Source organism: Manacus vitellinus, unplaced genomic scaffold (genome assembly GCF_001715985.3).
Source record: "Manacus vitellinus isolate BGI_N305 unplaced genomic scaffold, ASM171598v3 scaffold_3_pilon, whole genome shotgun sequence".
NCBI classification, from domain to species: Eukaryota; Metazoa; Chordata; class Aves; order Passeriformes; family Pipridae; genus Manacus; species Manacus vitellinus.
The window spans coordinates 14,207,443-14,233,773 of NW_021940535.1; the positions used below are offsets into that span (position 1 = coordinate 14,207,443).

Sequence of the window (26,331 nt, forward strand, 5' to 3'; positions counted from 1 at the left end):
TTTGTTTTATTTGAACTTTTCTTGAAGAATAGAAAACCTTATATAAAGAGATACAGGATCTTATTGGATATTAAAAAGTGTTACTGCCTTACAGTTAAGTTTAAGGTTGATAATCTGTAAATGTCAATGAATTTGGAAGTTAGAGAAGAAATGCATGGATGATGATGATTTCAGATATCAGTCTTTAGTGGGTGGGTTTGAAGTAATTGTGTTTCAGTTTTTGTTTGTAATGCTTCAAAGTTTAGCTAGCATGGCCAGATTTTGTTAGTGGGAGGGCTACAGGAGTGGTTTCTATGAGAAGCTTCTGGAAGTTTCCTCTGTGTTCTACAGAGCCAATGCCAGCTGGCTCCAGGATGGACCTGCTGCTGGCCATGGCTGAGCCCATCAGCAGTGGTGGTAGTGCCTCTGGGGTAACAAATTTAAGAAGGGGAGAAAAAATCCAATCCTGCAGAACAGCAGCAGAGGGAGGAGTTGAGACTATGTGAGAGAAGCAACTGCAGACACCAAGGTCAGTGAAAAAGGAGGAGGAGGAGGAGGAGGTGCTCCAGGCATTGGAGCACAGATTCCCCTGCAACTTGTGGTGAAGACCATGGTGAGTCAGACTGTCCCCTTGCAGCCCATGGAGGTCCACAGTGAAGCCTGTGGAGGACCCCATGCTGGTGCAGGTGGTTGTGACCTTGTGGAAACCCATGCTAGAGTAGGTTCCTGGTACCAATGGACCAGTGTAGAGAGGAGCCTCGTGCTGGAGCAGATTTGCTGACAGGACTTGTGACCCCACAGGGGACTTGTGTTGGAGTAGTCTGTTTCTGAAGGACTGCACCCTGTGGAAGGGACCCATGGAGGAGTAGTTTGTGAAGAACTGCAGGCCATGGGTAGGACTCACATTGGAGAAGTTTGTGGATGACTGTCCCCCGTGGGAGGGACCTCGTGCTGGAGCAGGGGAAGAGTCTTGAGTCGTTGCTCCCCTGAGGAGGAGGAAGCAACCGAGGCAAGGTGTGAAGTACTGACTGCAACCCATTCCCTGTCCACCTGCACCATGTGGGCAAGGTGTAGGAGGTAGTAAAATTAAGCCTAGGAAGAAAGGGTGAGGAGGATGGATGATGTTTTTATGATTTGGTTTTATGTTCTCATTACCCTAGTTTGATTTGATTGGTAATAAACTAATTTCCTCAAGTTGAGTCTGTATTGGCCGTGAGGTAATGGGCGAGTGATCTCTCCCTTAACTTGACCCATGAGCCTTCCATTGTATTTTCTCTCCCCTGAGAGGGGGGGTGATAGAGCAGCTTTGGTGGGCGCCTACCACCCAGCCAAGGTCAGCCCACCACAACAGCATGTTAATATGTAAGTCTTTGTATAAAATAGTTTAATAAGTACAACTTACTGGACAAACTACATTCGAGAGTCAGATCACTAATGAGGGATGGGTGCAGTAAGCTTGTGTGCTTTTCTATCAGGTGCTTGCTACAGCTGGTAGTAAGGGCAATTAAATATGTGTGTGTACCTGATGGGAGAAGAGAGGACAAGTGACGCTCGCAAGTTAGTGCAGTTTTGTCAGTTCTGATACAGTAACAAGCCCTGCAAGAAGCTAACAGCTAATTACATGTTACTACTTTAGGTATTCTTACTGTATCTGCTTTACAAAAAGAATTCTAATTTGGTATTGAAACTGCAGAAAATCTTATGGGGCCAATTTCTCACATCACTGTAATGTGCTAAAGCTCCCTGACCTTACAGAGTTATATTTAATCTTACACCCACGGAAAACCTGTTTGCAAGCTCTTGAGTTACTCAAATGCAAGTGTAAATGATGCTTGCAAACCTGTATAATTATTGAAGGGAATCTGAAAATCAAAATGAAGCCTTTGACTTTTATGTGTACTAGTAGAGCCAATGATAATTAGAGGACTATACAGAAAATATGACAATCCTTGCCTAGTCTGAAAATGCTAATTCTGTTTAATATTGCTTCTAACTTATTCCATCTTCCTCTTGATGCAGAAATGTTTCATACAGTGGTTTGTTGGGGCTTTTTTTTTTACAATCTTTTGCAATTTTTTGAGTGTAGAAGGACTTAAAGAATATTTTCCTTGGAATATTATAAAATAATGTATTTTTATGTTGATGTTTTAAGTTCCTAAGATTCATCCTCTTGCTTCTGACTATAATCCCTTTTGTAATACATAAAAACTTTTTCATGCCTTAATGAAGATTCTTAGAGTACTTTTGTGTAATTATATGAGGAATTGTCTTATGAGTCCTATACAAGTCCTCAGTGTGTCACTGTCAGGATATACAGGGTGTCTGCTTACTACTATGGAGAAAAGTCTGAGCTATGCAATGACTTCTTTACCTTGGTCTTTGCTGCTAACAGCAGCCATCAGGAATCCCAGACCTCTAAGATAAGAGGGAAAGTCTGGAGGAGGTCTGACCTTTGGTGGAAGAGGAACAAAGGAGGCAGCACTTAAGCTGTGCATACATAACTTCAGGACGCTTATGGGAGGCACCTATGAGTGTGGAGGGAGTTAGCCAGTGTCATTGCAAACTAACCATGTATGGTCTGTAAAGGGTTATGGAGTTTGGGAGAGGTTCATGAAGGCTAGAGGAAAGTGAATGTCACTCCTGTCTTCAAGAAGGGCAAGAAGGAACATCTGTGGATGCTCTGGTAACATCTGGGTAGCTGCAGATTTGTCAGCCTTTCCTCAGTCTCTGGGAAGGTGGAGGAGCAACTACCTTGGAAAGCATTTCCAAACACATGAAGGACAAGAAAGCAACCAGGAGTAGTCATAATGGATTTACAAGGGAAGTCATGCTTAACCAACATGATAGCCCTCTACAATGAAGTGACTAGCTTGGTGCATGTGGGGAAAGTAGTGGATGTTGTTTGCTTTGACCATGGGAAGGCTTTTAACCCTGTCTTCCCTAACATCCTAATAGAGAAACTTACAGGGTATGGATTAGATCAGTGGGCAGTGAGATGGATTAAAAATTGTTCAAATGACCAGGCCCAGAGGGTTGTGATCAGGGGTACTAGGTCCAGTGGAGGCCAGTCCCTAGTGGTGCACCCGAGGGGTCAACACTGGGCCTGGCTGTTCAACATCTTCATTAGTAACCTTGATGATGGGGCAGAGTGCACCCTTGGCAAGTTTGTAGGTGATAAAATACCTGTGAGGAGTGGTTGGTGAGCCAGAGGGTTGTACTGTTGTGGAGAGGGACCTTGACAGTCTGGACAGATGGGAATCTCATCAAGTTCAACATACAGAAATGCCAAGTCCTGTATCTGGGGATATCTGAGGGTAAGCCCCTTTGCACCACTACAGAGTGGGGGCTGTCTGGCTGGAAAGCAGTTCTGCAGGGAAGAAGCTGACCATGAGCCAGTAATGTGCTCCTGGGACAAAGGTGGGCCAACAGCATCCTGGGCTGCTTTAAGGAAGAGTGTTGCCAGTGGCTTGTGATCCTTCCCTTCTACTTGGCAGAAGTGAGGCCACATCTGGTGTGTGCAGTTCTGGGCTCCCCAGTGCAAGAGAGGCATGGACTTACTGGAGTGAGTCCAGTGCTGGCCCACAAAGATGCTGAAGGTTCTGGAGCATGCATCATATGAGGAGAGTCTGTGAGAGCTGGGACTGTTCAACCTGGAGAAGAGAAGGCTTGGGGGGGATCTTATCTATGTATATAAATACCTCATGGAAATGAAGAACAGGGAGACAGATTTTTCTCAGTAGTGCCCTGTGACAGGACAGGAGGCAGGGGGCACATGAAAGTCAATCTGAACATCAGAAAATGTGCTTTTGCTGTGAAGATAGTTGAACACTGGCATGGGTTGCCCAGATAAGTTATGGAGTCTCCATCCTCAGAGATAATCAAAATGTAGTTGGACACAGTCCTGGGCAACTGGTTCTACATGTGCCTGCTTGAGCAGAATGCGGGACAAGATGATCACAAGAGTTCTGTTCCAACCTAAATGAGACTGTGATTCTGTGTATTCCTTTCTCTCCCTCCAGCAAATAAGTGATGAGATCCAGTCATTCTTTACAGTATTGTTGCGTGATATGGTTTGTGAAGTATGTTGGAAAAATAAGTGCTGACCCATATATCTGTATTAATTACCTAAAAGTTAATATCCACTATGGCAGTTAATTTGAAAATTAACTTATGGAAGAGGCTTTGGAAGAGCAGAGGCATGTTTGCCCTTTTGCAGGAGCATAACTTTTAACTCTGTAATTCTATCCCATGCTTGTCCAAGTGTCGTCTTCCTGAAGACATTTTTTTAAAATGCAGAATATTTCCTTCAGAAACAATTTCTTTCCCTTACAGGTTTCATCTGTTAAAAAAGAATCAGCATGTTTTCTGATGAAGACTGCTGACTAGAACATCCGTTTTGTATCCCAGCAGATGACCTCTCTAAATTAATTGATCCTGGTTCTAATGAGGTGACCTGTTTAAAATAGCTCTCTGCCAGTGTCTTTGGCATTTAAACTTTGAAGTACATCCCTTCGTGGGATTTCTAGAAATTATCTTTTGTTTTTTATTCAGATTTTTCTGAAAAAGCCTGGTGCTCCAGCCCAGTATTGCAAACTGATTTTGATTAAAATGATTTTAAATATAAGCCCCTTTGTGGTGCTTGTTTGTAACTGATTCAGTATTGGATTTCTCAGGGTCAGCATCTAAGTGAGGCTGTGCTGTTCATTCCCAGGCTGGGCAGCTCAATGGCTTTTACATTATGCTCTGACCATGCAGGAATGGAGCAGATTGCTGCTTTCCTAGGTCAGTTTTGCAGTTATGTTCTACAGGAGGAGGAAAAACAAAAAGTATGTTTGTGTCTGATAATTCAGAAAAGCTGCCATTAAAGGATAATCACTCCACATAATCTTTTGCATTCTGTTGAATGCTTACGCATTGGATACTACTGAACTGCGTGGTATTTTCATGGAAAGAAAAAGATGTAAAGACTTTTATGACACTTTAATGGTACACTAGCTTTGTATTTTGTGACTGTATGTCTGCTCACCCCATATTTTGCTTACGTTTGGTCTTTTTTTTAAGAAAATATGTGTTAGTTAAAGAAATGTATTTTATGTGCTCCTAAAAAGCAATTCAGAAGTCACCTAGAAAAGGTAATGAGGACAGAGGAAAATGCAGAAACAATATTGCCTGGTGAAGATGGATGCTCTTCAGGTCCTGTGACATAAATTATAAACTGCTTCTTTAAATTCTTTTTCTTGTAAAGTGTTAAAATATGCAGACTACTGTCATTCACTGAAGGTCACTAGTATGTTGATAACTGTAACAGTAGACTTGTGGGGTTTTTGGTGCCCTTGCACATGTCCTTAAAATAGGGATAGTAAAGGTAATTAAAATTTTAATTCTTATAGTATGGTCATTATACACGATTGAGTCTAATGTTACATTGTATTTAATCCTCCCTGATGAGCAGAAAGTCGTTCATTTACAACAATGCAAATGCTACTTTCCTGAGCACCTAAACTGTTTAAAGGATGCCCTGACCATGGACTTTTTGTAGGGTAGCAACGAGAGGCAGTTGCTGTTTTGTTAGTAACATTTAAAAGGCATGGAAAACCTAATACCTGTTTTAGCAGGAAAGAAAGATTTTCTGTCCCTGGGTGAATATGCAGTCTTGAGGCAAAAAGGAAAATTCTCAGTATATGATTTATTTTGCAGACTTGGGGGGAATTTGTTTGTTTTCTGATGCTATTAACAACTAAAGGTTACACAGCCGTTATATGTTCATTTAAAAGTATGTTACCTGCTAGCACATTCTCTTTCACTCTCACACTTGTGCACACTTATGCACACTCCTGTGCCTTCCCCTCCCTCCCGGAGAACAGCTGACCAGGATATCCTCTGGGAACAGCAGCACCATTTCCCAGTTGGAGCTGCGTGCAGTTAAGCTCACTGATCTCAATGCCATGTGACTGGAAATTCAAGGAACAGATTGCTATCCGGTGCACACTCTCCAACCCGTTGGATAGCAAAAAAAGAAAAAAAAAAAAGGAAAAAAAAAAGAGGGGGTGGGAGTGAGGAGGGGAGGTTCCCTTGCCTTTTTTTTCTGACGCTGTTAATTCCTGCTGGAGCTTGTTTGCCGCAAGCTCGGTTCATGGCAGTAGCAGAAGCAGCAGAGCTTATTCGGTAGCTCAGTGCTCTCAATGAGGTCAAGCTGGATCAAAGGGAAGCCTCCTGTGGAAGCATCTACTGTAAGTTCTGATACTGCTTTTTCCACGCTCCCTCCAAATGAATGTGTGACTGAGCCAGGCTTCGGTGCCTTATGCCTCCCTGACTGATAATTTTGTATGAGGTTGTCAGGTTTTATGCTAATTGAACTTGTCAGTAAGGCGTCAGTTGGATAATAGTGCTGTGCATTTTGGGAGACAAGGGCTTATCGTTCTCTCCTTTTATTTTCTGAGGGAGTGGGAAGAAGAAAGTGGGGTTTTGTCCTTTTGAAAAGCTCCAAGCTGTTGAGGTTACAGCTCACCAGATTCTGTTTTATGTAATCTACATATTCTACTTTCTAAATAAAGCAACTGTAAAGTGTCTTGCAGATGTCCTTGGGTTTCACCAAATAGCTATTCTTTTGGGAATAGCTACCTAAACATTTATGTAATTAAAAAAAAAAAGAGAAAGAAAATAGTTTATTCAAATATTGGAAACATCCGTAGTAACTAAATTTAAGAGAAGCTCTCCTTACAAAAACTGCTGTTCACTTGAGGGGTCTTTATTGTGATCATTAAGAAATATTTCTTTGAAACCTAATTCTAGGTATCAGCTGGTTTTAGTGAAACTTTTCAGTAGCGTGGACTTTCTCAGCGAGATGAAAAATTTGTCATTTTATGTAATGAACTAGCTGTTTCTGCAGAAATGTTATTCAGCATGACAGAATGCTAACTTTTGCAGGGAGTGTTGTCTCATTTGCAGCATGGAATCCATGGGCGATAATGAAATGCTGGGCTGTAATTTTTCAGCTACATAACCCAACTTTTTTTTCCCCCTTGAAGTATAAAAAGCTTACTTGAATACATATCTGGAAGGCTTGCAGAGTGATTTCAGTGGATTGAACAAAGTAACTACCACCTGTTCGGATTATTGTTAGTAATACATTGTAAAACCTGAGGAAAATTAAAATATCACAAGTTATTATCCTTTTCTGCTGTAAAGCTCCTCTTGAAGGGGGTGACATAGTGTCTCTCTCTTGATCTTCATCTTGTATTTCTGGAAACTCAGCAGTATTGGTGTTGTACTGTGAAGTGGCAAAGTGTTGCAAATGTCATAAAGACTGATAGCATTGCCCTACCCCCCAAAATCTAATGTCTTTGGGTTTTTTGCAAAGGTGTGTTCTTTGATTATAGTTGTCCTTTTATTTCTTTCAGTCTTGACTTTCTTAGATATCTAAGTTGGATAGAGAAAGTTAAAAAAAACAACTGTGAAATCAGGTCATGCAACATCTACATATGACATACAAATATTTGCTGGAGAGATTTATGAAACAAACTTGAAAACGCATTTTCAGCTGTGTACTTCTGTTTAATAAAAAGACTCGTTACTTTTATATGCTGTGCTTTTTATCTGGCATCACTGCAGTATAAATATGAGCAGATAATGTGTAAATTAGCGTCTGATACTACTCTCATTCTGAAAAAAAGGGTCAAAATGCTTTATGAAGCTATCACTGGATTTTTTTATTTATTTTGAATATGTATGTTTTCTTGGTTTTAACAGAGGCTGTCTTCAGTTCCATTGAGACAGCTCAATTTTTAAACATATGTAGTGGGGAAAAACCCTCATCTGTATCGTTTTGTGCAGATTGTGACGTTTCTTTTCATTTCAGCATTCAGCTTCTGAGTTGATCCTAGTTGAAGATGAAATGACAGATACTGAAGATAATGAAGAGGAGGATTTAGGAGTCATGGATGATCAACGTAGTGTAATTCTCCATCTCATCTCTCAGCTAAAACTTGGCATGGACCTTACCAGGGTACGAACACTGTATCTCTTACATTTGTTTATTATTATTTTTTCTTCTCATCCTTCTGTGTGTGTGTGTGTGTGTGTGCATGTCCAATTCCCGTGAGAGTGTTTTGCCCCCATGGATGAGGAATTTCACCTCTATTAAGAGTGTGGTTCCAGAGAGCTATGGAGTGTTATCTCTTCCTAGGCAGGCTTTCAAATGAAGTGACCACATCAGATGTTTAGAGGTGGAGGGAAAGAAAAAAGAAATTAAAAAACCTCCGAAAACTTCTGCTTATTATTTTGCAAGTCTTTCAGAGCAACCATATGTCATGTGTGTATCCCATGTGTATGTTAAGTCAGGGTGCACTGAGGGTTCGTGGAACAATAATGGCAGTTGTATGGATGAAGGAGATTCATGTTACTGCTTTGTGGATTGGATTCCATTTAATTACATGTCAGCTTCAAAAAAACCCCAAACATGATGGTAAAGAAATTACAGTCTTCAGTCTATCACTGGTTTTGTCTGTGCTAAGTAGCTCACTAGTTTAACCTTCTGTACATCCTTCTGGTCCTGGAACCAGTCTTATCATGAGCTTGTCCATATTGATATGACCAGAGAAGTTACAATGTCTGAAAAATTTTCTCTAAAGTAGTTAGAGTTTTGGAAATGAGGTAGATGTTCTGAAAGCAGAGGATGCTTCTTTTTGAATAGTCCTACATTCCAGTGAAGTCTTCTTATGGGGCTTAATAAATAATCAAGTGGATTTTTGTACAGATATGGAATACCCTTTCCTTCCACAAGGGTTTTCTACTTAAAAGCCCCCAAATAAAACTCCTGTAACCCACTTCCCACAAATAAGAAGAGTTCATTCTGATGCAAGTAATATAATATTTGGAATGACCGGAGAATTTCCCTTGCACATGAAGTAGCTTTGCAGGAAGCTGTTCTCTTGGGCATTTTGATATTCCAGAGTTCATCTGCTTTCCTTTTCATCTTCCATATTAATCAAAATCTATTTTTACTATAACTTTCTTACAAAATAAGGTTTTCTCAGTATAGTCTTCCTCTGGAACAATTGACGGTGTTTAAAAATACTTAAATTTTTAAGACTGAGCAATCCCTTGTTCTCCTGCTAAGTATAGCTGTTGAACAGCTGCACAGAAATGAATGTTTTGTCCTAAATAGAACATGAGTTTCGTAATTTCACTTGTGAATATACCTGTCACTTCTTAGTATGTCTGGGGTTATATTCAGTTCATTTTTGGGTTTGTTTTTCTTAACTGTCCCTCTTTTCTGTGTTGGTTTGCTAAGGCTGTTTGAGTCCATAATGTTCAAACTAGACTAAGATTTCTTCTTCATAGTTCTTGTGTCTTCAAAACATTTTGTCTTTGGTAATGAACACATTTTTTCTTTCCTGATTTCCACTGTCATCTTTTTATCACAGCAGAGGAGGTAAAACCCCAAAGGCACAGAATTAATGTAAATAAGAGAAGTGTAGACACTTGTAAGACAAGTAGGAAGGTAAATATGTATATGATAACCTATGTCTTATAGAGTGTTCTTAGAGCACAGTTTTTAAGGATAGCGGTAAATGTTATTAGATGTGTAGTGTGGCAGAATATTAGCATGCATAAATGTCTGTGTATAATACCCACACTCTGAAAAGAGAAGCAGGCATATGGCAGAATTAGATCTATCTGTGGTCTGTGTGATGCACGAATACACATATGATAAGTATTAATGAGACATGCCACATGTGCACATCACTTTTCTGCCCATTTTGAGGATTAAAAAAAAAATACGGGACAGCTGGCTGCTTTTTTTTTTATCAACTTTGCTTACTGGCATGAGGCCCTTAGGGCCACAGACACGTGATGATAAAGCTGGGTTTGTTGGCTGCACCTCTCCTCATTTTTTCTTCATTCCTCTGAAAGTCAGATTTCAGATCACCTTGATGCTCATCAGCTTGCTGATGTAGCATCAGTACTTGCTAGTATCAGAGAATGTTTTACATGTTTCCATTTGCCTTTGCCTTCTTCCTTAGGGCTCTTTCTTTGGTTCATTTTGTGAGCTGTGGATTGCTATGTGATGCACAAATGAACAGCTTTTCTGAGCCCTTGGTAGCTTTGAGTTCTGGATGCATGATCATTACCTTCATGTTCCATATCAGAGGAAACTGCATCTTTTCCTAGGGGGTGATGGCTTATGTTAGCCTTGGTCCTGCCTCTGCTGACAGCAGTTTCCCAGTGATGAGCACCACATTTAATATTGTGGAGGTGCTTCACTTCTGGAATGTGTCATGCTGCTGTGCCTTTTAATGAGGAGTTAAACAGTGAAAACTACTGTGAAGGAAAACACCTGTATTGAAGCACCAAATCTGTGTGGCCAAATAGACTTCAACAGCTGCTAGAGAGAGTTGGATGGGAGAACAACTCACAGCAGCAGAATGTAGTAAAAAACGGATGCCTCGGACTGGGCTAGGACTTTAAACTTCATGTAAAATTGGAATTGCTGGGGAAAAAAAATAAGTTTTTAAGTGGTTTGTTCTTTAGACTTTTAAAAAATGAAAAGTAGTGCCAAAACCCACTGACAGCCTGATAGATTTGTTGGCAAATGGCATCCAATGGATTGCAGTTAATGCTAACAGTTTGTACAGATGGATGATCACTTCCCTGTGTTCTCTCACCTTCCCTATGCAGTTAATATGTGCTAAAAATAAAGGGTTGCCATTCTGTGTAAAAGGGCTGCCAGTAATTCTGCAGAATATCAACTACTGTTAACACTGTAGTATGTTCATGATGTCATAAGTTTTTACTTTGCTTGCTAATATACTTTTACCTTGTAATTTTCAAATATGAGTGGCATGAAAATAGCTTATTTTATTCCCACAGTGACACAGATGACAGTTGAAAGCTTTTATACTTCCAAGAGAATATCTCAGCACGAGGTACCTTGGTCAGATTTCTGAAAAGGCTAGGGAGCGGTGCTGACACCCATGTTTTGCCTCACAGTAAATGGTAGCGGGGATAAATATCTCTGTTTTAAGAAGTCATGTTCTTTTTCTCTGTTGCATTCAGACCTAATTAAGTATAGGTGAATTCAAACCTAGGAGGTTATAGTCAAGTTTTGAACTAATATCCCCTTTTTAACCTCAGTGAAAACAGAGGAATGCCTCTTGAACTGCTTCCTTTTCACCTGAAGACTGAGAAATAATAAGAACAGAGATTATTCTAACATTTTAAAGTACATTCAGGAGATTTTTTGCTTCAGACCTCAGCAACTTGAAATTTATTGTGGAGAGTTTCTTTTGCCCCATTGGTTGTCATGCTGGCTTTTTCTCAGAGGAAAATATTAGGCACTTCTGACTTTTTATGCAATTACAAAAAAACCCCCAACTTCATAGTCCAGTCCAAAGCCTGGATAAAGAATATAGGTCCCAAGTGTATTTTTCTGGACAGTGAATTCTGTCTGGCTGCAGAAGAATTGAAAACCTCATTCCTTTGGAAGCTGGAGTGCTAGCACAAGTGCATGGGAGTCCAGTGCTGGCAAGCATAATGCTGTATACTTCCAAATTTGTTTATTTCTATTTTTCTTATTTCTGCAGAGATCAAGATAGGACCAATTAAAAAAAAAAAAAGACTGGTGTGATTTTTTTTGTTTGTTTTTTACTGTGTTAGTGAGTGATGGTGTTGCACGTTGAAACTTTGAGGCTATGAGTTATTTAGTAAAAGGCAGTGTTTTGTAGGCATATTTTGTAATACTGGAGTTGTGAAAGCTTTAAAACTCAAGTATTTTGAATATGTAGTTCTGCCTCTGTGTGTGGAAACGATTCAGTCCTTTCCTGCTACAATTAAGGACGTAGTTTCCAGCTTCATTGGGCTTTTAAGACAAGATAATTTGAGCTGGAGTTCAAGCTTTGTTCAGATTTTAAATAGATTTTTGAAACTCAATAATAAGAGTCCAGTGATTTGTAATGTCTCAGTGACTGTGTTGGTGTAGCTATGTTAAGCATGTAGCTGTGAAGCACATACCTAGGACTTGAGAGAGTAGATACTAAGACTCTGTGACCAAGTAAACGGGTTGAAACCACAGCAGTCTTAATGTTGTACCATAACATTTGCATAATCTTAAGTGTGGTCTGCAGTTTTCTTCTCTTTGTGCTAATAAAGGTCACTTTCTTTAGAGAGAGGCACTTGGACATAACGAGATGCAGAGTGCTGTTTATTCAAATGAGTTTGCCCTTTCAAGTCTCTGCAGTGAACTCATGATAGTCACTACTGGTATTTCTAGACAGAAGTGATGGGGGGTTTTTTATATGTTTTGCTGTCACTTTCCCCTCTGATAACCTGATCTTTTAGTATACAATTTATATTAAAATGAGATGCTGAATTGAGGATCTCAATTGCTGAATTGCATTTTTTTAAAGATTATATTAGGTATGAATATTTGGTCAGAATGAGAATGCTGCAAGTAAGATGGAATTGTTTAAAGAGCTAAAAATAAGAAAATCTACTGTCTTGCTACTTTGCCTTCCAGAGTTTTGGATTTCACTTCTAAAAAACAATCTCCTTGGCCTCTTGCTGTCACGCCACCCTGAGGACTGTAGGCTGTGTTTGGCACTCAGTAATTTGCCACATGTAGTGTAAAATTAAGGTCCTCTATCTTTTGGGGCCTCATTAGGTTGGTGACAGAAATGATGTAGAGTCCTCAAGGCTTACAGAGTAGAGTCAGAGGAATATTACAGATGGAACATTGCTTGATTTATATCTAAACTTGTAAAAAATTATTAGCCTATAAAAGACTGTGTGTAAATATAATGTACAGAAGGAGAGAGCGAGTGAGCGGGTATGTTACCAAGCAGCAGTTCTCTCTTTGCACTAGAGGTACAGTGACTTACTGTGTAGCTGTAAAGTCTGTGTTCAAGCTGTTGTGACTGGAATTCTTTTTCAATGTTTATGAGTTCTCTTTGAAAAGAACTGAATGATTAATAAAAGTTTGACAGCTTTTATTTCATGATCCATGGGATCCAAAAGGACTGATCTGTGCTTTGGTCCTGCTGAGAGTAGCAAGCTGGGACAGCAAGGGGGAAAGCAAATGTGTTTGTGATGAAGGGTGGCTCCCTGCCTGCTGTAAATAACCCTTGCTTTTGGGAAAAGGAAAAAGTAAATGCAATGAAGAGTTAAAGAGGAAAGCAGAAGAATTGCTTTAATAGAGGACAGCTGTTGGTCTGCATCTTGCATCATTGAGCCACTTTGATTAAAGATAAATTTGTGTGTGTGTGTGTGTGAATAGATACAATTTTGGAAAAATTTGGAACAGAAAGTTAGAACTTGGTTTTCACTAGGAAGGCTTCCTGCCTGAATGGTTACTCTTTCTCAAAGGCACTTTCATTGCCTTACCCCCACCCCCTGCATAGCAAGAGAAGTTCTCAGCTTTGCTCTCTGGTACGTGAGAAGAGAGATGTAGCCCTGACAGACATACAGGCCTTGGGAAGGCGGAGGAGAAACAGAGAGGATAAAAAGGGCCCTGAGGGGGTGGGAACTTGCCTTTCACTCCCTGAGGCCCAGTGTGCAAACCACACTGTAGGTTTTTGTGTTCTGGCCTTCTAATAAACTTTTTTTGAATTCTATCCACTACCTTTCCATTTCTGGGGATACCTGTATATCTTACCATGCAGTGTGCCAGAAGTTCCCTTCGGTCATGTGGGAGCAGCCACTCAGCCCCCCTGGGACGGTCCTGCATAAGGTGTGGAGCATGGGGGAGAAAAAAGGGAGAGAAACTGTGTCCTGTAGCCCTTGTTTGTCTTGCAGTGCCCTCCAGGATGTTTCACTGGAAACTTCTAACAAAGTGTTATTGTGAAGTGAGTGACTTTGGCAACATCTACGTTTCCAGAGGAGGCACTCCAGTCTGCATCCAAATCACCTGGGGCTGGCTCCCTCCAGGGCAGGCTGCCTAGTGCTCAGTCCCTGATTTTTTTCTGGGCCCTCCGGAGCCTCTCTAATCCCAGGATCTGAGTGTAACGGTTTGTGCAGGTTTTGTTTCAACTTGACTGAAATAAGAGGAAGCCTTGCAGGGGCCCACCACAGTAGCATGATACCATCTCAGACTGAGTGGATGTGTGGTGGGCCTGGAGATGACAGGAGACCATAGGGATGACAGGGGATTTGATTTGGAGTTGTGAGGGGGCATGATAGTGTAGGGCAGAGGGAGTCGAACGGGCAGCATTTTCTTGCCTATTAATAGCCTCTTGGGAAGGTTCCTTGGAATGGTTTTATCCTTGGAAATACAATTGAGATTTGGTTTTGGTTAGATCTTCTTGGCTTGGTTTGTTAGTTAGGCTGGAAAGGACCTAATACATATGTAGTGGGTAGTCAAGGACCCAGGAGTGAAATATGGAACCCAGATGTTTCACAGAATGGGTAGATGTACTCCTTACACTCTCCTCCATTTAGAGGTTGGTAGTGTGCATGTTTATGTAAAATACTCATCTTCTGTTAGTTTGGGAGGGTGTGTCTGTCCCATTTCGGAGGGTTATGGTTTGTTTGTTTTATTGATGTTTGAAGTAGATTAGTCTATATCAAAGTATGTTTTTGTCTTCTGTAAACAAGGAAAACAATGACTGGTTTGTTAACTGAGAGGAGAGGAAAAGGCAGGTTTCCATGTGAGCGGAACAGCCCATCCCTGTTGTGTGAGCTGCTCTTGAGAATCATAATGAAATAGGAAGCAGCCTGCATGGGTATCAAGGCCGCTGCTTTTTCCTTCGCGCATTATTTAGACTGCAAAGAAAATTAAATTGCTGTGGCATGGGAGGAAAATACAAAACTTGGCAGGGCCAGAATTTGCAGCTGTCCTAACTGTTCTCCCCCTTTCCCCCCTGGTAGTGCGATCATGGGGAAATCATATCTGCCTTTGTCTGCTTTGCATACAGGTAGTGCTTCCAACATTTATTTTGGAGAAAAGATCCCTGCTGGAGATGTATGCAAATTTCATGGCCCATCCAGACCTGTTTTTGTCAATTGCAGCTGGAGCCACTCCCGAGGAAAGAATTATCTGCTTTGTGGAGTATTATCTAACAGCTTTTCACGAAGGCCGAAAGGGAGCAGTTGCCAAGAAGCCCTATAACCCTATAATTGGTGAAACCTTTCATTGCTCGTGGGATGTGCCTAAAGATAAAGTGAAAGCATTCAGAACTAATGGTGCCTCCACAGTTTCTAAGGACTCAACCAAGGAGTTTGGCCAGGACCAGTCCATGTGCTACAAGCTGAGGTTTGTAGCTGAACAAGTGTCCCATCATCCACCGGTATCTTGCTTTTATTGTGAATGCAAAGAGAAGAAAATGTGTGTGAACGCTCACGTATGGACCAAAAGCAAGTTTATGGGCATGTCAATAGGTGTTTCTATGGTAGGCGAAGGTAAGAAATGTGCTTTTATTTTTATTTTTTTGAGCTAATATTATGGGTTTCAACACCACAGAAGTCCATGTTTTCCTGCTTCCTCTCCCTCTGAGCTTTCATTTTAATCTTATGACTGTTTGCTTTTGTGAAGTTTGGAATTAAAACTGTAAAGTTCATATAACCTTATTCTATCCAGACAGAATGTGAACTGCACATTACATGTGTAAATGTGTGCTTATATTGATGAGAGTCCTTACTGACTGTTAATGCATCAGCATTTATGTGTTTCTAGGGAATTTAGTGTCTTTGGCCATTTGAGGGTAAGATCCTATGTGTGGGTTTTGGTGTTTTGTCTTACCCAGTTTTTAGACTGTAGTCTCAGGACAGCTTACAGTAAATGCTTCTTTTTGCCACCAATAAATACTATGATATTAAAGGTAGTAAAAAAATAGAGTGGGAAATGCAGTGATTTGGTTTTGCTTATTCATAACAACGAAACAATTATGGTGAAAACATAGAGGTATGTTCTGCTGTTTCTGCCAGCTAGAACTAACGAACAAACTCAACCAGCAAGAAGAACTACAGTAGTTTCTATCCTGATAGCAATATACTCCCTTTTTTGTAGAAGAGATATGAAACTTCCTTACTACTGGATTTGATATCATTGTGATAAAGTCTGTAATAGCACGGTTGTTTCCTTCTTCCTATGATTTAGGTATTTTGCATTTAATGCAGAGTTAAAGGGAGTGTCAGAAGGGAAATTTCTGTCAGTCTTCTATCTGTACTACTGACAGCCTGAGTCACTGGTTTAGCTTGCTCCATTTTTCTGGTACATGTTCGTTTCTAGTACTCTTTTGCTCAGTGAAGGGAACTATTTAATGGAAATAAAATTAAACACAAAGTCACTTATGATTATGTAGGAGTAGGGAAATTTCTTTTTCTCGCTGCTAGCACACACAGTTCCTTGGGATTGAGGGTGTCTACTGTGGGGATTATTTAAGACTTCAAAGTCTTGGTGTGTCCCAGTTTTGAGAGAAAAAGGGTCTAAGAATTAACCACTTTGCTTACACCAAGGATTATTTCATGTGTGCTTGTGAGAATAAGTTCTTCCCTGTTGCCCCTTTTTGTTTTTTGTTGTTTTTTTTTTTTTTCACAATCCTGGAGATATCCCAGGAGTGGAGGCAGGCTTTGGGGAACATCTGCAATGGTGGGCTCTTTTATTGCGAGGTTTGCTGCTGTCTTTGTGATGGGCGATCTGGGAGGAAGTTTGGGTTCACCAGTTTATAGGTATCATTCGTCTTTTTTGTTCATGTAAGCAGTGCAGAAACATGCAGTTCCACAGCGACAGCATTTCTGGGAAGTGATGGAGAAACTCTAGTGCAGCCCAAGCATTTTTGCTGAGGACTGGCAATGGGCAACAATGGGCAGTACCAACAAATGGTACTGCTGAAGCTCTTCTATCATCTGAAAACAGCCAGCGTAAGCCTGACAGCCTCAGTTTAAAATGCTTGCTTTGCAGTGCAGTTTCTTCTCTTGAAACTGCACTTTCTTTAATTTTTTGTTTGTTTATTTTAGTCCCACGGAAGTCTTCCTAATTAAGTTGTTGTGTAGATTTGTCAAGCTGTGCAAAAATTAGACTACTGCAGATGCTTCTTTTTCATGTGCTGCATAAGTATAAATTCTGTAGTAGACTGAGGTCAGCGTAAGTACTGGAGAATAGATTGCTGTACTCAAAAAAATAGCTGCTGGACTAAAAATTTGGAAAACCTCTGTCTGTATGTACATGTTGGGTAATGCACAGCCTACTAATTTTTTAATGTGAGATATAATTTGGAGAGTTTCCCTTGTATCTAGGGACACTTTAGGCTTGCAGCATTTCATGTAGGGTGAGTTAGTCTATCAAAGTTAGTGATTTAGACTGTGGAAAGACACATTGTTAGTCAGAAGGTATAGAAGCTGGTTAAGGTAGGTAAAAACTAAAGTTATCCCTTAGGAGAAGCTTTCTCACACAAAACTTTATAGAATCTTACTTTAAAGTGTTAGAAGCAGATTGAGCTTTTTGGGAATGAATTATGACTGATCCTGCTTTTGATAAGAGACAAAGTAACATCTCATGAATCACAGAAATCCCTGGGTTTTGTTTGTTTCTTTTTTGTTCCCCCTCCTAGTGTGCATTGGATGGCCAAACTAGTCATATGCTATTATTGGGTAAATTCCTTTCAAACAGAACTGCAACTAATGTTTTGGATAATTCACTGTTAGAGAGTGACCATCTTGTTCTAGTCAGATGGGTATCAGAACAGTTTTGTTTGACTAGGCTGCCCAAAGAGATTGTGGGTGCCTCATCCATGGAAGTGTTCAAGGCCAGGTTGGATAAAGCTCTGAGCAACCTGCTCTAGTGGTGTCCCTGCCTATGGCAGCAGGATTTGAACTAGATGATCTTTAAGATGATCTTCCAACCCAAACCATTCTATGATGATTCTGTGATGATGACCTGAAACTTCATCGTGGCCTTAATGTTGAGTACAAGCAACTGTGGTGTGTTTTGAAACTTTCCTCCCTACTGAATAACGTTGTGTGTGTGTGTGTCCTTCAAATGTTTAAATGAAGCTTTTTCTACTGCAGTTGGCTATTTACAGAATTAAAGTAGTACTGAATTTTTGGACCTATGGTGTGTAAGGAATGTACTGGTAATGTTTCTGTGGTGGTTTTGAACCATATTTTTTTAGAATGTCCTTAGATGTATAGAGCATGTTGCTTTTTGTGCTTTGTTATTGGAAGCTGACACAGGGAGTCATGGCAGTACAAAGACTTCTAAAGGTATTTAAAGAATTTGGGGATTTAAGGACAGTACGGTCTTGTCATACAAAGGGTACAGCTCAGTATCTTATTCGTATGATTTTTTGTGTGTATTGCACCTCAAAGTGATTAACATTTTTTTTCTTTCTGTGGTTTTTGTTGTTGGTTCAAAATAAGTATCAGTTGCAGAGCTGCAGAACAAGTAGGAGAGCACTGCTGGAAATCCATGTGAAAACCTGTTTTATATGCTAGCCCTTTTTCATCTCTGGTTATGAGGGGTCTAAATCTGGCTTGCTAATGAAATGTCTGAACTTTTTCTTTGCTATATAACAAAACTCCCATTCTTCAGAGTAGTCAGCACTGAGTTTCCTCATGAGAAAGCTACCCTGAATAGAAAAGGGGGTATTTTGCATAAAAGACTTCATGTTGCCTGCACAGTCCCTAATTTTGGTTAATGTTAATTATGTACTAATGAGAGTGTGAGGGGGGAGAAGAGGCTGTAATGAATAGGATCACATTAAGACTTAAATTAGCAAGGGATAGGACAGTCAATGTAAATATTTCATGGGGTTTTTTTTGTGTTTCATAGAATCTTCAAACAGATGCTGGTTGTAGGGCAAGGATGCTTTACTGGAAACAACCATGGTGAGCACACCTCAGTGTGTGGGCTGTACCTGTTCCTTTTCTGCTCTTGGGTTTTGTTCCAAAGCAGCAAAATCCAACAAAAAGTGTCATCTTTGATTCATGGGTTAATTTTGCAGAGAGCATAAAGTATATTTAAGTGGATTGCTCTGTATTATCAAGTGGCTAGTTATGTCTGGTGTTTTCACTCCTGCTATTTTAAATGTTTTAAAAACTAGTGAGGTATAGGCTTCCAAAAATTATTTTCTGAATTGAGATCAACTCTGAAAAGATTTGATGGGTAGGGAAAAGGTTCAGTGCTCTTTACAGGGCAAAGCTAAAAGAAAGCAATGTATGGTTTTTTATCTCTTTTTTTTTTTCCCCTTCTGTTCAAATATATGAATGTGTATGTATTCATAGATGTACAGGTCTGTAATTTCTAGTCCTGAGAAATTAGTGCCTTTTAATTTACCAGTCCCAAAGATTGATTGCTCCATGCAACTAGAGCTATTTCCCTGAGTACTAATTTTTGAGTTAATATTTTTTAGGCCAGTGGTTTCAGAACAGTTTCCATATAGCATGGCCCTCTTTACTTAATTTAGCAAATAGCCCCAGTCTTTGACAAATGAGCAGTGCAAGGCAGCTGGCTGGAATGTTTATAAGACGATAAGAGCCCAGTCCTGGCATCACCTGTTTTCCTCTGTGACTCTGCGCATTTGGTGATGCACTGCTCCCATGTGGGGCTCATCCCAAATGAACTTACTCCTCTTAGTGCCCTGCTATGAATAGTGCAGGGAGAGTGAAGAGCTTCTTAAATCCGGAAACTGCCCTGGGCCATTTGTGTCCCACGTACCATTTGTTGTTTGGATTGATCTCCGTACAGTCAGTGGGAAGCATTCAATTCCACATGCCTCTTCTGCAGCTTATTGATCCAGAGCCTCCTCGGGGGTTTTTTGTCAATAGGTGTTACTGGAAAATCAATTCACAAAGCTGCAGCATCACTGAGGGACATGTAAGAGTCAAACTGGGAAAATGATATGCCTGGATCATCACTTTCTTTAAAGCAGGCTGAGGAGTCGTGGAAAGGAGTGCGACTCTGAATACACTGCCATGGTCAAAAGGAGGGGTAAATAATGTTGAGGACATATCAAGGGGGAAATGCAAAATCTGCATTTGTTTATAAAAAATTCACTCTTCTCTGTGGCATTTTTTTCTAATAAACTATATTACGAAATCTGCTGTTCCTCCCAGAGTACTAATCTGGTGCATTCTTCTATGCATAATAGCTGCCATAAATACTTTGGATTTTTTTAAAAGAATTTGCAGATTTCCAAAGATTTCTTCGATGTGAGAGGAGAAAGCTGAAAGTGGGAGAATCTTCTACAACTTTCCCCATGTATTTACTTATAGCCAGTTTTAAACTAAATGTGAATTATCCCTTACATCAGGGAAGCAAGGGGAAAACAAAGAGCCTGTGTATTTTCCAGCAGATGCTTTTAAATATCAGTCAGTGTGATGATACTTAGAAGCAGATGTTAAAATTAGACATTTTTTAAAGTAACTGTTAGGTTTTATTTTTTCTGCCTTTAATTTCTAAAGATTAAAATGCAGCAGGGTAAGGGTGTGAGTTCTTGTGGCACTGGTTACAAGTGTTGCCTCTCTGAGATTTCAGCTGCTTCTTCCCTTAGAGAGCATGGGTCTCCATTCAGATGAGATGGTGCAGCCACAGTGTTCGTGGTGCTTCAGTTAAGGTTTTGCATGTGAACTCTGCAAACAGTGGAATGCAAAACTAACAGTCAAGTTAATACTAGAAGTATTAGCAAGTTGTGGGTATTTCAGATCTGCCCTTTAATCTCTTATAGATTAGAATTATTGAGCTGGAGTCATATTTCAAGTGAGATAGCACTCCATTTAAGAGTATGTATTCAGGTGTTTGAGGAATTAAAAAATATGCTACCAGGTGCTAAAAATACTGCCAAGAGAGCTGGGTTCAGTTTTTAATATCCAACCTGCTGTGGTGGTTAAATATTTACATTGAAGGTCACTGCTGTTGTTTACTCTTCACTTTTAATGTACTTGGCAGTGTGCATTACAGCTCTGCATCCCTCCCACTCAAGTAGGGAGGAAGAAGCTATTGATCCCATTAGAGCCACAAAAGCAAACCTATACTCACCCAAAAGGAAATCGTGCTTATCATACCAGTGTTCTCTCATGTGGGGACATGCAGTGATGGTCAGAGGAGGATGGCAGGGCCCAAGGAAGTAGGAGACTCTGGAAAAGCTCCCATGAAGGTGTGGTTCATAAATGCAGTGATGTTCTCGGCCAGAAGCGAGGACCACATTTGCCCCCTGCACTGCTATTAAACCTTTTGTCTTTTAAAAAAAATGAAACACAAACCTCACAACAACAAAACCATCATGTCGGAAGCTGATACTTTCGGGCAGACAGTGCTTTTTCACTGTATGAAGACGTGTCTGTATTAACACTGGGGAAACATGACCTCATGGGTGGCACCACAACCTGTTTTCCACAACTGGTTGCTCCACTCGTCTGTTGCCTGTGACTGTAATGAGGAAGGTGGAGAACAAGTGGGAAGAGGAGGAGAAAGGAAAAGTGACAGACTTGAGTCTAAAACCTGTTGTAATCCTGTGTAAAATGCCCACCTGCAGATGGTCAGGTTTCCTTTCTGTGTTTGATCACTACCCACTGGCTTTTTGTTCCTTTTTGAATATCTTCATCTAGTTAAAAGCTTCTTCTTCCCTTCTAGTACCTGAAAGGAGCCTGCAAGAAAGATGAGAAGATACTTTTTACAAGGGCATGGAGTGACGGGACAAGGGGGAATGGCTTTAAATGGAAAAAAACCCCAGTTTAGATTAGGTATTAGGATAAAATTCTTTGCTGTGAGGGTGGTGAGGCACTGGAACAGGTTGCCCAGAGAAGTTGTGAATGCTCTGTCCCTGGAAGTGTCCAAGGCTAGGTTGGATGGGGCTCTGAGCAACATGTCCAGGGTAAGTTGTGTGGTTCAGCCTTCCTGCATAGTGTTCAGTTTGTATTTACCTACAAGTGTGGAGCCAAGGAAGCTTGAGGCAAAATGTGTGTGTGTGTTCCAGCTGTGTCCTCCTGGCTGTTCCCTGTTGGTGAGGGTTCAGCACACGACACGAGGAACTTGTAACTTGCCAAGGTGAAATGATTAAAGGTCCTTCTAAGACGTGACTTTTCTGTGTTTGTGCTTTTTCACTCCCCAGCTCATCTGTGTCACACTTGCTGGAGTAGGAGCACTGGCTGTGTCACTGCTGGCAGGCTGAGGTTGCAGAAGTTCTGAGAACAACTGCATAAAGATATTCTGGTTTGCAAATGTTTTCCTGTGGAACTGTTAAAGAGGGCAGAAGTGACAAGTTGCAGAGCTTCCTGTGCCTGCATTTAGTTTTGTGAGCAAAAGCCAATATTTAAGATCATGACTGCTAGAGCTCTGTGCTTTTACATTTTGAATGTCTTTTTTAGGTTTGTATTTTCATACAGCATTTTAAAAGCGTATTTTCATGTGGGCAGTAGTAGTGTTATGTTCCTGTTTAGTGCTTTTTCATCATTAAATGTGAGATCAATTTGAAAAGTAGTACCATTATTCCCTCAAACAGATAGATTAATCAATACCACTACCAATGTGTTTTTCCCCTGTCTGCCCCAGGGTGAAGGCAAATGGGCTCAAGCTCATCCTGTTTCTAAACAGATACTCTGTCAAGCTAACTTTCCTGCTCTGTTTCTGGGTTCTGAGTGCTTCCTGTGATGGGTTGTTTTCAGTCCCTGTTGTGGAAAAATATTATCAAAGCTGTCATTTTTGCCTTTAAGCACTTAATAAATGGGACACAAAAGACTGTAAAACTCTAAGAAAAAATGCACTACAGACATTTGACATGATCGAATTCTGTGTGCAGGGTTTATGGTGCTCTTTACCTGGTCTAATGCCCTGTCCTCGTGAAGACCAAACTGCAGTTACAGCAGGGATAGAGTTGTATCCTTAATGCCAGGGGAAGCTAAGGTCTGATCAGGCATGCAGCTTTCTTTGTGGTTCCAAATAATGTTGAAAAATTATTGCTGTTGCACATTGTTTTTAGTTACAGTCTCATAGTGCTGAGGATGGAGGAGCCTTTAGAGAATGAGATAGAATTGCCAGTAATTTTCTCTGCCTGGTGGAGGCATTGGTGTTGGTGGTAGCAGAGCAGTGGCCCTGCTGGGCCCTTCTTTGGTTATGCAAGATTTTTGCAAAGGCTGTGTGGGAGACCAGACATTTGAAAATTAGGGAGCAACCTTAATGGGAAATTGCTAGATGACATGTTTCCCATGCAGACCTAGAGAGAACCTTTCACTCCTACCTAAAAGTGCATCAGTAGGAAATTAATGGAGAGGACATGGTTGTGTCTAACAGAATGGAGAAGTGAAGAGTCCTTTTGGCATGCCCGTATTTTTTCTGGAGAGGGATTATGATGTGACACTGAGTAAGCGGCTAAATTTTCAGTATAACTTTTTGCATTTTGCGTTTTTCCAGCTTTTAACAGTTTTTTGCTTGCCCATAATACAAAGTGAGTGATCCAGTCAGATTTTCTGATAAGCCATTTGGTACCACATGGGACCCCAAGGCATACATTCAAATCAGATGCTTTTGAAAGTGTTTGTGGGAAGAAGTTTGTTCCAGAGAGCAGACTTTCTTTCTTAGCAGAGAGTACCCTCCTCCAGGGAGAGCTGCATGTTGTGCTCTCTGTGGATGTGCCTTTTGATCACAGTAATCGGTCAGTGACTGTCAGGTCTTACCAGTGAACGTTTATCACTTCACTTTTAACCTCTTCCCACACAGGTGTTCTTTACCTGCTGGAACATGAAGAAGAATATGTTTTCACCCTGCCCAGTGCCTATGCTCGCTCAATACTTACCATCCCATGGGTGGAGCTTGGAGGGAAAGTCAACATCAGTTGTGCCAGAACAGGCTATTCCGCCACGGTCACGTTCCACACCAAGCCATTCTATGGAGGGAAGGTCCACAGGTATGGGAATTACTGTCCTACTCTTGTTTACCTGCTACTGGATTTCAGTGGGAAGACTCTAAGGCATCTGTTCAGTTCCTCTGGTGGAATATTTTATGGACAGAATTTCTTTTCCTATTGGTGTTGGAGATTACTTACAGCTTTAGAAAACAGTTTATTGTAGTTATACATATTATGATGTTTAACTGAATTGGATATATTTCTCCCATTAAAATAAAGCAAATGTATCTCTCCAGGCTTCGTTGCTTGTGAAAATTGTTGTAAGTGCAGGATCAGAAAAATGCACGTGGAAAAGGCAATATCTCTGCTACATCAGCTGCTGCTTTTGTGTGAGTCTTGTAGATGAAGTGGTGTTCCAGGTGGAGCTCCTGGAGAGAAGCAAAAGTGTCACTGCCCACAATGGTAGCTCCCCTCCTGGGGACTCTCAGTTCTGCACTGAAATTCCAGATGATGAAACTGTTATTTACGTGTCTTTGTTCCTATTTATTAAGGGTGTGAAGAGGCACTGTGCGAGACAGCTTCCTGTCTTTCTTCCATGCTCAAGTTGATGTCCCAGTTATTAACATACACAGACCCCTTTCTTGTTCTGCTGTGAACTGTTGCAGTGTCCATGAGAAGACTGTGCTTTTGCATGGTTACCTCTGTTTTATTTCAGTTGGTCTAATTATTCTTCGGTATGTGTGTCAACCGTTTCATGTTGTGTTCAGCCGAATATCCGCATGGGCTGTTTTGACAGGGTTTTTTTCTAAAAGGTGTAGATTTATGCCATCAGGGTGAGTGAAAATTTGGGACAGTCGTGTGGTATTAGTTTGGTAATTTAGTTTACAGATTACTTGACATGGCTTGCCAAAGCACATGTGTCATGTTCGTAGACATATACACAAACCTTCCCTTTGCATTTTGGTTTTCCAGTCCTACCTCTCTATTTTGCTGACTCTCAGACCAATTCTTGGATCACTAAGGTAGCTTTAATCATTGCCTCTTAGCAGCTGAAAAGTAAACTTGCAGAGCTAAGGAAGAAAACAAAGGTACCTGAAGTCTTTGACATTGGTCTCTGACAGCATTATGGTCAGGTGTGAAAATAACATGTATTGGAAATGTCACACGAATGTCAGGAGCTGTTTTTCAGGTTGCTGAGGTAACCAGCTCTGGGTTAGAGCAGAGTATCAGAGTTTTAAGCTGGGTTACTGCTGTATTTTGGGAGAATGTCATCCCAAAACTATTGCTGTGTTAGAAGAACTTTCCTCAGATATTGCTTTGTAAATGTAGAAAGCTGCTTGTAACCTTAGCTCTGGTAGCGCTTTTATGTGCTGATAATAAATGGTACCAGTTATTTCTGTGGTCTTTTTTCCTTTCCTCTTAAATTAGGGTTACTGCTGAAGTGAAACACAATCCCACGAACACCATTGTGTGCAAGGCACAGGGAGAATGGAACGGTACGCTGGAATTTACTTACAGCAACGGAGACACCAAAGTGATTGACACCAACAAACTGCCTGTTATCAGGAAAAAGATCAGGCCTATTGCAAAGCAAGGCCCGCTGGAATCAAGGTAAGGGGAGGGGCATTACAGTGTTCTGCTTCTGAACCTCGGGCAGGAACAGAGCAGGGAAGCAAACCGCGGTTATAAACAGTGTGGTTCAAAAATGCCTCCCTTCCCACAGCATGTTAGTCTGGGCACAGAGAGCTGGAGCTGTGTGTTGATTCCTCGGAGCATAAATTACATTGCAGTGATGAGCACATCAATTTTGTAGATGGGGAAAATGCGTGGATGTGTTAATGAGCATCTGGAAGATGGTAATGCAGTGTTTTCACCTGCTTCTTTGGGTGATTGCAACATGGTACACAAATTAGTCAGTTTGTTGCAAGTAATGTTGCATCATATAATTTAAACTGGTATTCAGTGTTTTATGTATTTTAGAATATGTATATATAGATGTAAAAAGTATGTAAAGTGTGGTGCAATGTGAGCTATAAATACGCAAACTCATGGTTTTAAAGCTCTTGGCACCCACATCATGTGCCTAACTCTGACTAGGTACATTAGGAAAAAACATATTCTGTTATTCAGTCAATACTGTTAATGTTTATCTTCAGAAGAATCAGTACTTTTATTGAATTTAGGAACATTTTATTGGAGGATTTAAAAACATGAGTTACACTTATTATCTGTAAATATTTTCTCTTTATTGTACAAAGGTTCCTTGAGTCATTGTGCAGGGTCAGATCGTTTATCTACTTTTAAGACTGCTTGCTTATCCACAAACTTGTTTTCCCCCTGTAGTTTGGAGCACAGAGATTGTAGTAGGTAAGGAATCCAGTAGCTCTTCAGTGTATTTATTGTATTTTTTAGATACTAGTAAGCAAATTGCAACCATCCAGTGTTTCTGCAGGATTTGCAGTTTATCAGACTGTAAACAGAAACTCATTTAAACACTCCTGGAAATTTGTGAAAGCTGTGGTCCGTTTCAGAAAGAGAGCAGGTTTAGATTAGATATTAGGAAAAAATTCTTTAGTGTGAG

At 40.5% G+C, this 26,331-nt stretch overlaps 1 protein-coding gene across 1 annotated transcript in view; it reads left to right on the top strand.

Moving 5' to 3' along the window:
- Positions 1–26,331, top strand: part of OSBPL10 (oxysterol binding protein like 10) — a 109,031-nt gene that overhangs the window by 77,847 nt on the left and 4,853 nt on the right. Inside the window, exons 8-11 of the mRNA XM_018075127.2 lie at positions 7,838–7,984; positions 14,889–15,372; positions 23,624–23,810; positions 25,179–25,361. Of these exons, the coding sequence (XP_017930616.1) occupies positions 7,838–7,984; positions 14,889–15,372; positions 23,624–23,810; positions 25,179–25,361 (1,001 nt within the window). The remainder of the gene's footprint in view (positions 1–7,837; positions 7,985–14,888; positions 15,373–23,623; positions 23,811–25,178; positions 25,362–26,331) is intronic.